Raw genomic sequence first — 12,680 nt, 5'->3', positions numbered from 1 at the left:
GTACACCTTTTATAACATATTCTGAAACGAAATCAGTTAATAAGATATCTAAGCATTTCCCGGATTTTTGTTTTTCCTCAGAGACGTTTCGCTGCTCATCCAAGAAGCTTCTTCAGTTCTGAGACTGAGATGGAACTGAAGAAGCTTCCTGGATGAGAAGCGAAACGTTTTCAAAGAGAGAAAAAAAAACCAAACCCCAAAGTCTCCAGTTGCCTTTTGCAAAATTTCGGGATGGCTAAGAAATCTCCATAGACTCACACCGTTAGAATTCTTCCGGAACCAAAATTTCCGCAGCCCCGATTCCCGCCCGGAGCGCCATTCCCGCGGCCCCGCCCAGGAACCGGAAATCGCTCGGAGAGAGCTGGTCCGACTTGATTTACCTTCCCCCGCGAAGCAAGAGATCGAAGGAGGAGCGGGATGAGCCTCGGGAGCCGTTTCCAACGGTGAGCTTCCATCCTGGGCTTCGCCCCCACGCCACCCCGCTTTGGTGGGGTGGTTGCCCTGGAAAGGCGTCCCTTCCTTTGGCAACGACCCCCATCTGCTCCCCTTGGGGTCCTCCCTGCTCCAGAGCGCTTGGCAGTCAGAATAACAAGAGTTGGAAGGGACCTTGGAGGTCTTCTAGTCGAACCCCCTGCTCAGGCAGGAAAGCCCACACCACTTCAGACAAATGGCTGTCCAATCTCTTCTTAAAAACGTCCAGTCTTGGAGCATTTACAACTTCTGGTGGCAAGTCGTTCCACTGGTTAACTGTTTAACCTGTCAGGAGATTTCTCCTTAGTTCTAAGTTGCTTCTCTCCTTGATTAGTTTCCACCCATCGCTTCAGATGCTTTGGAGAATAGTTTGACTCCCTCTCCTTTGTGGCAGCCCCTCAAATATTGGAAGACTGCTATCATGTCTCCCCTAGTCCTTCTTTTCATTAAACTAGATAAATCCAGTTCCTGCAACCGTTCATCATATGTTTTAGCCTCCGCGCCCCTAATCATCTGTTGCTCTTCTCTGCACTCTTCCTAGAGTCAGGGATAGAAATAGAATAACACAGTTGGAAGGGACCTTGGAGGTCTTCTAGTCCAACCCCATGCTTAGGCAGGAAACCCTACGCCACTTCAGACAAATGGCTATCCAACATCTTCTTAAAAACGTCCAGTGTTGGAGCATTCGCAACCTCTGGAGGCAAGTTTTTTCCATTGATTAGTTGTTCTAACTGTCGGAATTTCTCCTTAGTTCTAGGTTGCTTCTCTCCTTGATTAATTTCCACCCATTGCTTCTTGTCCTGGCCTCAGGTGCTTTGGAGAATAGCTTGACTCCCTCTTTTTTGTGGCAGCTCCTGGGATACTGGAAGGCTGCTATCATGTCTCCCCTAGTCCTTCTTTGCATTAAACTAGACATATCCAATTCCTGCAACCGTTCTTCATATGTTTTAGCCTCCAGTCCATTGGGGTGATGTGGAATCACATTAGAGATTTTGTCCAGCTGAGGCCCTTCAATCTGAATATCTGGACATGTGCTTGGAGTGGATCCAGACCTTCTTAAGGGATGGTGGAGTGGCCCTCTAGCTCCCATCAGTATAACTGGGGAAGGAGCAGCCATGCTCTTCCTCCTTCCACTGGGTAGTCGTTCTGTCTTTTCCATGCCATTAAAGTGTCTGTTTTAAGATATCAACATCATCTTGGTCTTCCTTCCAAAATGTATAGCCCTTGAAATAATTCACTGAAATAATTTTGAATTTGTCTTCTCTATCATTTCACTCTGCTTCACAGAACACCTCTTGGGATTCATGGCAAGCTTATTTGAATTTATTTCTGAGCCACAGTCTTGGGTTGTCCCAGTTCAGTAGATGTTATTCCCCCTCTTGGGTGGGGGGGGGGTGCGGGGGGGGGCATTTGATATCTATTTCATTCAGTGTTGCAAAAATGATTTTCTCTTTCTAGCTGTTGATTCCCTAAGAGAGAGAATAGGGGAGGAAGCCAGTAGTTGATCTGCCTAGAGAGCAATTTTCCAGACAAAATCAAGGCAAGAAATCACAAGATGGAAGTTCCAGCAAGCAAAGATTGCCCTTCGCAGAGCAACAGAGATTCTGATGGGCCTTGCCGAGCGTCTTCTGGCGATGCAGCCTCAGATATGTGCAGCTTCGGGATGGTTGGCAGCTCCCCTAGGGGTCACACATATTGGGGGGAAGAAATGTCAGGAGTCCCAAATTCACACAACTATTCCCTGAGCAGGAAAGGAACATTTCAATCGCCTTCACGCAGGGAGGAGGACTCTTGGCACCCAGGCCAAAATTCTTCGGTGGACAAATACAGGTCCAAAATGGGGCCGTCTCTCTCCTGGTGCTTGGGTGAATTAAAGACAGAAAACCTAACCCCAACTAATGGGAGCAAGGCTGCCCAAGATTTTAACCAAGGCTCTGAAAAACCGGGGGATTTGGATGCTGAAAGTGGCACCCCTAACGGAGAGGAGATCTCCAACAGCAAACGGTCACCTTCTTACAATAATGGGAATTTTAAGTCCTCTGGTTCAAACGTGGTCCTTGACAGTCCCATGGAAGAGGAGGACTCTGCTCTGCTTGCCATGTTCCACACCGTGGCGAACAGCCGCTTAGCGGTCCAGAGCCAACAGAAGGACGAACCAGATTTTACACCAGCCCAGAAACTGGGCATTTTACGGAATTTATACCACACCAAGCCTCTGGTCTTCCTGGAGCGCTTCCGAACGGTCCTGCGCGAAGAACATTTGCCCTGTTTCCACCATCTCTCTGGCAATTATGAGGCAGATTTTTACTGCGCCGAGATCCGCAAAGCAAATCTGGGCAAAACCCTGCACACGAGGGTGAAGAACAAGCGCTACGCAGCTTTGCAACAACTCATCAGAGGTACTGGGGCCCTGAGTGGGGGTTTTTTGGGTGGGTGGGTGGGGAATGGGTTTACAGTTTGTTTAAAAGTCAACCTGTGGATTGGCAGCTTTATGGACTAAGGAGAAGGACCAGCCACCCGTGACCCGTCAAAACCGCAGAGGACAAAATCGCGCTCGACGAAAGCGCGCATTTGACGTCATCACAGCGCGACGAAAAAAATTAAAAATTGAAATAAAATTAAAATTAAAGCAAGCCGATTCACATAAAGGTAAGGGTTAGGGTTAGGGTTAGGGTTAGGTTAAGGGTTAGGGTTAGGTTTAGAGCGTTAGGGTTACATTTAGCGTTAGGTTAAGGGTTAGCGTTAGGTTTAGCGTTAGGTTAAGGGTTACGTTTAGGGTTAGATTTAGGGTTAGGTTAAGGGTTAGGTTTAGGGTTAGGTTTGGAGGGGTTAGGGTAAGGTTTTCGCTTTTTACATTTTTCGATCACAGCGCGATGTTTTCGTTGCGCTGTGATGACGTCAAATGCGCGCTTTTGTCGAGCGCGATTTTGTCCTCCGCGGTTTTGTGGTGGAACCCCAGCCACCATTTTAGCAGCATAACTTTCAGGTGTTAATATGCAAAAATTGCTGATCTATTCTTAGTGGCTGACTCCAATGACAGGACTAAGTTCATTCGGCATAGTTCTCTGTTCTGACCCCGCCCTTCTCCGTCCAGAAACGAAAGCCACAAGAAAAAGTAAATAAGATTACTTTTAATCAGTCCAGACTCTCGTTGGCTGCAAGCCCAAAATAAACAAAGAGATAAGCACTCTGGCAGTAATTCTTACAAACCTAGGCAATGCAAACAAGCTCTCACAGCAAACCACTTCTCCAAGTTGGTTTCTCTGAATCATGAACGTTGACTCCTGCAAACAGGGCGTGGCACAAACAGTCTCTTTCATAATCAGGAGAGGATCTTAATCAGCTAAGCGCAATCATCTCCTACATTTACGCAGTTGTTCCTTCCACCGAGTAGCCCTTCGAAGGGGTGCATCCTGAAACAACTCACAAGTGTTTTCCTGAACACTCCCTCTGATCCAAGCCTCCGCCGCTACCTGATGGCCAACCAGTCTCTCCTCGCCCTGTTCGGAGTCGGCACCCTGTCCATGGTCCTCCACCTCCTCCAGGGCCGACTCATAGGGCCCCTCGCTGTCGGAGTCTGGTGGCAGCTCCAACGGCTCTTGCCGGGCCACAACAGTTCTCCAACTTAGACAGAGACCACATGCCCACAATATATTAGCTGCTTGTGGTTCATCTTATTTTGCTAGTTAGTAGTTCTGTTGCACAAAGACAGAAATTGGAGTTTGCTGTGTAACTAAGCCAGAGGGAGGAGGGAGGGAGGAGGAGGAGAGAGAGAGAAAGAATGCATGAATGTTGGATGGATGGATATAGTGGTAAGTTGGTGAGTGGGTGGGTGGATGATGAATGGACAGACAGACTGACAGAATTAATTATTTCTGGCAATAATTGTCCCTAGATTGCTTTTCAAGACATCTCAGAAACTCCAGTTGGCATAAAATGCAGCAATCAGGCTGGTGCCTGGTTTTTGCCAAGTAATAAATTTCACTTTTGAAGAGTAACACCTGTAGAGGAATTTAGTTTTGAGAAGAAAGCGGAGAGGGAAAAGGTAGTTATGCGTTTGTCATGCATAGTAAGCTGTCTAGAACCTTGGGATTGAGCTGATGTGCAAACCATTGGAATAAACAAGATTGCAGTAAATGCCGTTATTTCCTTCGCCACGGGGAGGCTGGAGCAGAGGCTGCGTGGGTCTTCGTGGCGAATAGAATTAGCTTTTTCTTTTTAAAAGGACAGGGCAAGGAGACCTGTCAACTATTCTCCAGGGTGTGTGGTGTGCAGTAATTTTGCTGCTCTTATCTTGGATTGAACTATAAGGCAGCTGTTCTATTACTGTCTAGGCTGCATATGATGGATGGATGTTAGAGAGAGGGGGGAGGGAGAGAGAAGAGAGAGGAAAGGAGAGAGTGTAAGAGAAGATAAGAGAGAGGGAGAGAGAGAGCAAGGGAGAGAAGAGAGGGAAGGAGAGAGAGAGGAAAGGAGAGAGAAAGAGAAGATAGAGAGCAGAAGGGAGAGAGGAGAGGGAAGGAGAGAGAAGATGAGAGGGAGAGAGAGCAAGAAGGGAGAGAGAAGAGAGAGAAGGAGAAAGAAGAGAGGGAGAGAGAGAGCAAGAAGGGAGAGAGAAGAGGGAAGGAGAGAGAGAGGAAAGGAGAGAGAGAAAGAGAAGATAGAGAGAGAGCAGAAGGGAGAGAGGAGAGGGAAGGAGAGAGAAAGAAGAGGAGAGAGGGAGAGAGAGCAAGAAGGGAGAGAAGAGAGGAAAGGAGAGAGAGAAAGAGAAGATAGAGAGCAGAAGGGAGAGAGGAGAGGGAAGGAGAGAGAAAGAAGTTGAGAGAGGGAGAGAGAGCAAGAAGGGAGAGAGAAGAGATGGAGAGAGAAGAGAGGGAAGGGGAGAGAGAGGAAAGGAGAGAGAGAAAGAGAAGATAGAGAGAGCAGAAGGGAGAGAGGAGAGGGAAGGAGAGAGAAAGAAGATGAGAGAGGGAGAGAGAGCAAGAAGGGAGAGAGAAGAGAGGGAAGGAGAGAGAGAAAGAGGGAAGGAGAAAGAGAAGAGAGAGGCAGAGAGAGGGAGAGAGAAGGGAGAGAGGGAAGGAGAGAGAGGAGAGAAACCAATGTCCCAGGCTCACAGACACCCCTCTTCCCGTTCCTTGCAGGTGGGGAATATTTCAGCGATGAGCAAATGAGGGTCCGGGACCCTCTCCTGTATGAGCAGTACATTGGGCAGTATCTGAGCGATGAGGAGCTGCAGGAACTGGGCCACTGTAAACTGGAGGCTTCCTGCTCCCTCTCGGGCATCCTCCTCGAGTCCTATCAGGAGAAGGTCATCCAGCAGCGGCTGCTGATCCAGCAGGAGCAGGAAGAGGCCTGCCAAGAAGAGGAGGAGGAAGACAGTGACCAGGACAGCCAAGGTGAGTGAAACGGGGAAGTAACATCTAGTGGTTGGATCTTAAAGGGCCCAGGCCCTGAGAGCAGCCGAGTTGCTTCAAAGGGAGAACAGGGGAGAACCTGGGGCTTTTGCAGGGAAAAGGGGAGTAATGGATAGGATTTAATTCAAAATTACATTAAATTCTAAATTAAATACAATTTAATCGATTTCTTTTATTGTCTCCTAAACGGCCAGGGAGGATTTCTGTCTCCCTCAATATTAGAGGAAGCTGCCTCTACTATCTGGAGTAGTAGGAGAGGCAGTTTGATCTAGTGGTTAAGGCACAAATCGGGGGACAGTGAGTTCTAATCCTGCCTTCCTTAAGCACGAAAGCCAGCTGGGTGACTTTAGGCTAATCACCGGGATGTGCTGAGTTCTAGTCCCACCATGAAAGACGGTTGGGTGACTTTGAGCCAATCCCCAGGAGACGGTGAATTCTAGTCCCGCCTTAAACCTGGAAGCCAGCTGGGTGATTTTGTTCCTCAGTCTCTCAGCCCAACCTACCTCACAGGATTGTTGTGGGGGGAAAATAGGAGGAGAAAGTTGTGTTGCGGTGGCCTGGAGGTGTTGCTCTCGCCTCGCAATCAGGAGGTTGTGAGTTTGATCCCAGGTAGCGGCAGATATTTCTCTCTCTGGGCACACTGAGAATATATCTGCTGAACAAAACTCCATATTTGCGACAGGGAAGGGCATCTGGCCATGAAAACATTCTGCTAGCTCCATTCAGTTGCCCAGACTCCACCCCGCAAGGGATTACGGGGTCATTAAAAGATGAAGTTGCGTCAGATATGTTCATCACTGAATATCCCGCCTGGTAAAGTTGGAATATAAATAAAAGTTAAGGAAGTTGCATGAAAACAGAGAAGGGCGGCTTGTCCCCCAGCCCTGGAAGAGACGCTGAGCATCCCTCCTCCTGTTCTTTCCTCTTCAGACCAGGATTTCAACCCTGATGCCGACGAATGGGTCCCCGATGTGGAGGAGAAGGCTTTCCTGCGGGAAGAGTTCACGAGCCGTATGTACCAGCACTTCCTGGAGGGCAAGGATATGGACTTCGACTACAGGTAAGGGCAGGATTCGGGACAGGGGAGATCCCTGAAGGAATTGCATGCGCACCTAACACTAAGCTGGATTTATGGGTTGGGCAAGAGAAGCCCACGTAACCGAGCTCATACATTCCCCACTTCTTTTTTCTTATATAAAAATTTTATTAGTTTTAATACAGAAAAGACACAAAAAGAAAAGAACCATCTTTCATTACATCTTGCAGAAAGCGTATCCATTGGTCACAAGTACATTTCGTGCGTTCTATCCACAGTCACATATATTCCATTCCGTTTAAATTGTATATGTTAAAAATTTATATATTTTACTATCACCATACCACAATTTTCATTTAGTTTCCCCACTTCTGACTTATTAGCGCTCAGAATGTCACAACTTGAAGAGTGGCCTGGTGGGAATGGAACAGAATGGAATAGGAGTAGGACAGAACAGAGCAGAACAGGAGCGGGAACAGGACTAGGACAGGACAGGAATAGGAATAGGAGGAAGTCGGACTCACTTAACAACCGGGTTAGTAGCATATTAACTGTTGCGATTCACTTAACAACAGTGGCAAGAAGGCTACAATGGGACAAAACTCCCTTCACAAATTCTCACTTGACAGCAAACGTTTTGGGCTTAATTGTGGTAGTAAATCGAGGACTATTGTATGTAACAGTTACACAGGCCCTGGGGTCATGGGATAGCAATAGCAATAGCAGTTAGACTTCTATACCGCTTCATAGGGCTTTCAGCCCTCTCTAAGCGGTTTACAGAGTCAGCGTATTGCCCCCAACAATCCGGGTCCTCATTTTACCCACCTCGGAAGGATGGAAGGCTGAGTCAACCTTGAGCCGGTGAGATTAGAACCGCCGAACTGCAGATAACAGTCAGCTGAAGTGGCCTGCGGTACTGCACCCTAACCACTGCGCCACCTTGGCTCTAGGGATCGGCAGTTGTGACTTTCCCAGCTGGCTTGTGACGCCCAACGTTGATGGAGAATGCCTTATTTGCTTCACGACTGCATGAGTCCCTTAACAACCGTAGCCATTGACTCCGCAATTGTGTCACGAAAGGTCACAAAATGGGGCAAAAAAACTGACTTAACAGCCTTGCTTAGCAACAATGATTTTGGGCTGAATCGCGGGTGGTTTTCAAAAATTTTAACAAGGGGTTTTCTGCCCGGTTGCTGGGTGGGCTTGGCCTAGTTGGCCTCCTGCACCACGGCAGAGGGGTGTTTTTGCCCTCCCTGAGCTCCGGATGTTTATCTCGAGCCTCTGGGAGGGCGCAAACAGCCTCCCCAGGCTCTGGAGGCCCCCTGGAGGCCAGAAACGGGCCCGTTTTCCCCCTCCCCGAGCCTCCGTGCGCGCCTGGAACTTACCTGCATCCAAAACGGGCCACAAGGGGACTCCGGGGAGTGCAGGGGTGGGCAGGGCCAGCCAGCAGCGGGATTTGGAGGTTCTCCGAACTGCATAGAATCTTAGAGTTTCTCCGGAATCCCTGCAAACGCCCAGAAGCCCACCCCTGGATTGTCGTAAGACAAGGACGCCCTATGGTGAAACGCTGAACCCTTTCCCGCTCTCTCCTTTATCCCCTGCCTTCCCCCCCCTCAGTGAAGTCGACGAGAATCCAGAGTTTGATAACCTCGACATTGTCTCGAGAGACGAGGAAGAGCGGTACTTCGACGGCGAGGAGCCCGAAGCCGCCGACGGTATGGAAACAGCCGAGACGGAACGAAGACCTTAGTTCCTGGGATGAAGGTGAAGGCCCCGGGGCACCGCTGATGACCGAGCAGGGAAGCGTACATGGGTGGGACCCCCCACTCGTGTTCTCATTCCCCTTCCCTGAATCGGGTGGGGAAAAAATCAGCTTTTTCACTTTCACAACAAAGGTGTGAAATCTTCAGAACCGGTTGACGAGGGCAGTTTGGAAGACCCCCCCCATACACATTTCATAGCCGGTGGGGAAATTAGCACCTTGCTTCCTGAATTCTTCAGAGTCCCCAGTAGGAAAAAAGATGGCGGAGAACGGAGAGCTCTCAGTAAACCGGTGTGTGTGTGACGTGGCCCAGAACATCTCGTCCCTTTGTGGAGATGCCAGCATGTTGCTTTCTTGTGTCTGCCTTTTCCCCTTGATTTGTAAATCGGTATTTGGGTGGTCTTACCCAACGAATGTACTCCCACTCGCTGGCCCCCCCACCCTTTAGCCTCTGCCTCCAAGCGATTTGCCTCCTTGCAGCAAACCGGAAACAGCCTGTTTCAACCCAGCCTGATTCGCGCAAGCAGCAGATGGTCGGTTGGATCGGCCTCCCAACCATCAGCTGTTTTGGCCTCTGCGCGCCCCGTTGTTGACCGCCGCGTGCCCCTTTTTCCACCCATTCCGATCCCCGCTGTCCCAGAACGGGCGGAAAACGGGGTGCACGGAAGCCGAAAATGGGGCGCGTGGCGGCGGCAATAGGCTATGGCAATCCCTGCAGCCTGAAACAGATGGTGTGGGGAGGCCACAATCAGCTGCTTGTGCTAACAGGCTGTGCTGTAACTGAAACGGGCTGTTGGCTGCAAGGAGGCAAATTGCTGGGAGGCAGAAGCAGAATTTTTTTCCCTTGTTTTCCTCCCCGAAAGCTCGGTGCGTCTTATACTCCGGAGCCTCTTATACTTTGAAAAATACGGTAATCAGTCCCCGTTAGAGACAGATGCTGACTCTCGCCCCAAATCAAACATCCCACCGTCCCCTCCGGTGTTCTGCATATTCAATGGCGAATTGGGTGCAATTCTCCAGCATTCAGAGGCAAACAATAAAACCGTTAAATACGGGTTGGCGTCATTTAGCAATTTTTTTTCCGGAACGCGCAGGGAAGTTCTCCGCTTCGCGTTGCTTCCCAAGGATTGAAGTAAAAAAAATGTTGTACCCCATGCAGTCTCTGCCTCTAAAGGCTCACGGATGAGAAAAGAGAAGGGGGGCGCCAAAATGGAAGTCACTTTTAGAATTTGCACTCATTAATTCTGCAATTGGAAGAGTCGGTTTGGTTAAGGCATCCGTTTAGAAACCAGGAGACAGTGACGAAAACCGGCTGGATGACCTTGCAACAATCACCGGGTGATGATGAGTTCTAGTTCTGCCTGAGACACGAAAGCTGGCTGGGTGACTTTGGGCCAATCACCAGGCGATGGTGAGTTCTAGTTCTGCCTTAGACGCGCAAACTGGCTGGGTGACTTTGGGCCAATCACCAGGTGATGGTGAGTTCTAGTTTTGCCTGAGACACAAAAGCTGGCTGGGTGACTTTGGGCCAATCACCAGGCGATGGTGAGTTCTAGTTCTGCCTGAGACACGAAAGCTGGCTGGGTGACTTTGGGCCAATCACCAGACGATGGTGAGTTCTAGTTCTGCCTTAAGTGCAAAAACTGGCTGGGTGACTTTGGGCCAATCACCAGGTGACGGTGAGTTCTAGTTCTGCCTGAGACACAAAAACTGGCTGGGTGACTTTGGGCCAATCACCAGATTTGTAAGAGCAGCTCTTCAATTTTAATCTGGTTGGAAGTAATCTGGTTTAATCTGTGTGTAAGGGAGCAAGGGGAGTTTTCAGCTGCTGCCTAGCAGTTGTCCGCTTACGACCACCCACCCTTTAGGGTCCCAGAGAGGACTGGCAAAATCCCACCCCACCCCTCTCTGTCAGCTGAGATCACAGCCCTCAAATCTAGGCTTGTGTGTGTCCCGGTTTCTGAAATCCCATCATTGTCAGCTGCTTTGGATGATGACGGCCAGGAGGGGGCAGCAAATCCCCAATAAATATCTGTTTTAAGTTCGGTTTGGAAAAATTGGGGGGGGGGGACACTTTCCAATTTGGTGTGAGAGGTCAGATGGCCTCTGGGTTGACCACAAGGAGCCTCTCTTCCCTTCCCTTTTCTTCCTCATTTGATTGCTCTTAACCCCTTTCTCTGCACGCCACTAACTCATTCTGGAGTTCCTGCAACGATTTCACGACCTCAAATGTATTCCTAACCAACTAAGCCAGGAGGGAAGCAAGCTAGATTGAAGGAGAAATGGCCTGATATTTGGAACAATTAAATGAGTGGAACAAGTTGCCTCCAGAAGTTGTCAATGCTCCCATCACGGGAAGTTTTAAAGAAGAGATTGGATAACCGTTTGCATGGTGTGGGCTAGGGTCTCCTGCTAGAGTTAGGGGGCTGGACTAGAAGACCTCCACGGTCCCTCCAAAATCTGATGATGTTCTGTGTCCTAATCCTAACCGTTCAGAGCCAAAAACCAAGAGAGAGAACCACGTTTTATCACACAGAACTGAAAGCGCCTGAGAATGTGGGACGCTTTCTGGATAGCAGAAGGATAAGTATGTATTCGGGGGGGGGGGGGGGGAGCTCTAACATGCTCTGATGCTAAGGAGTTAGACATTCTACTCCCCCTCCCCACCTGAGAAGAACTCTGTTCCAACTGCCAGTTGCCTCACATTCCGTTACCTCAGTTCAAACTGGCAGACGTTCCTTCCCTCAGGAGCGGTCTGGAGCTCCTTACAGTACTAAACATCGGTACCTCACCAAAATGTCTACGCCCTTCCACCTATGGAACTGCTTCCGGACTCAAGGTGGCGGGAGCGATATTCCTCATATGTGTTTCAATCACCGACCACCACCGAGCCAATGGATTGTGGACTGGATTTCTCCTGCATAGCCCGATCGCATAGTTTCGTCGCGAAGTACGGGTATCCAGCTAGTATTCTATATTCTATACTATATTCTATATTTTCTCTATTCCGTCCTAGCCAATCCCATCCAATGTATCCTACCCTACCTTATCTTACTTCACCTTAACTTGTCCTGTCCTACCCCATCCCATCCCGAGCCAAGGTGGCGCAGTGGTTAAATGCAGCACTGCAGGCTACTTCAGCTGACTGCAGTTCGGCGGTTCAAATCTCACCGGCTCAGGGTTGACTCAGCCTTCCATCCTTCTGAGGTGGGTAAAATGAGGACCCGGATTGTTGTTGGGGGCAATATGCTCCTCTTAACCTCCAGAGTCAGGGAGCCTTGTAGCTCCTTCAGCCTGGTCCAGTTGGATCATTATGAGGGGCAGATCCTCAGCAACCTGCCTCAGGGCCTTTCATTTCATTCATTTTCATTTACTTTATTTGTATGCCGCCCTTTTCCCTGAGGGGACTCAGGGCGGCTCACAATTCAGGGGGAGGGAAGGACAAACAAGTTACAAACATGAAGACAATACATCATTAAAAAAGCACAACAGTCATACTATTCGAGTGGGGTTGGAGTCTTTAGCCCCAGGCCTGTCGGGACAGCCAGGATTTAAGGGCTACGCGGAAGGTCTGGAGGGTGGTGAGGGTACGAATCTCCACGGGGAGTTCGTTCCAGAGGGTCGGAGCAGCCACCGAGAAGGCTCTCCTCCGGGTAGTTGCCAGTCGACATTGGCCGGCTGATGGAATTCGGAGGAGGCCTAATCTATGGGATCTTATTGGCCTAGTGGAGGTAATTGGCAGTAGGCGGTCTCTCAAGTACCCAATACCATGAAGGGCTTTGTAGGTGACAACTAGCACCTTGAAGCGCACCCGGAGATCAACAGGCAGCCAGTGCAGCTCGCGGAGGATAGGTGTTGCGTGGGTGAAACGAGGTGCACCCATGATCGCTCGCGCGGCTGCATTCTGGACCAGCTGAAGTCGCTGAATACTCTTCAAGGGCAGCCCCATGTAGAGCACATTGCAGTATTCCAGCCTAGAGGTCACAAGGGCACGAGT

General features: G+C 49.5%; 1 protein-coding gene across 1 annotated transcript; it reads left to right on the top strand.

Annotated features, from left to right (window-relative positions):
* The first annotated feature begins 350 nt into the window (after window positions 1-350).
* Window positions 351-9,738, top strand: CCDC97 (coiled-coil domain containing 97). Its single transcript, XM_087727295.1, has 5 exons — window positions 351-443; window positions 1,930-2,870; window positions 5,613-5,867; window positions 6,816-6,945; window positions 8,539-9,738. The coding sequence occupies exons 2-5, from the start codon at window positions 2,027-2,029 to the stop codon at window positions 8,669-8,671; spliced, it is 1,362 nt and encodes a 453-aa protein (XP_087583421.1). The 5' UTR covers window positions 351-443; window positions 1,930-2,026; the 3' UTR covers window positions 8,672-9,738.
* Window positions 9,739-12,680: the final 2,942 nt, after the last annotated feature.

This window comes from Thamnophis sirtalis, unplaced genomic scaffold (genome assembly GCF_051295495.1).
Source record: "Thamnophis sirtalis isolate CommonGarterSnake01/CBP01778 unplaced genomic scaffold, rThaSir2_p1.2 scaffold_13, whole genome shotgun sequence".
Classification (NCBI taxonomy): Eukaryota; Metazoa; Chordata; class Lepidosauria; order Squamata; family Natricidae; genus Thamnophis; species Thamnophis sirtalis.
Note: the sequence above shows the minus strand (reverse complement) of the source record. Positions and strands in the feature narration are given on the sequence as shown.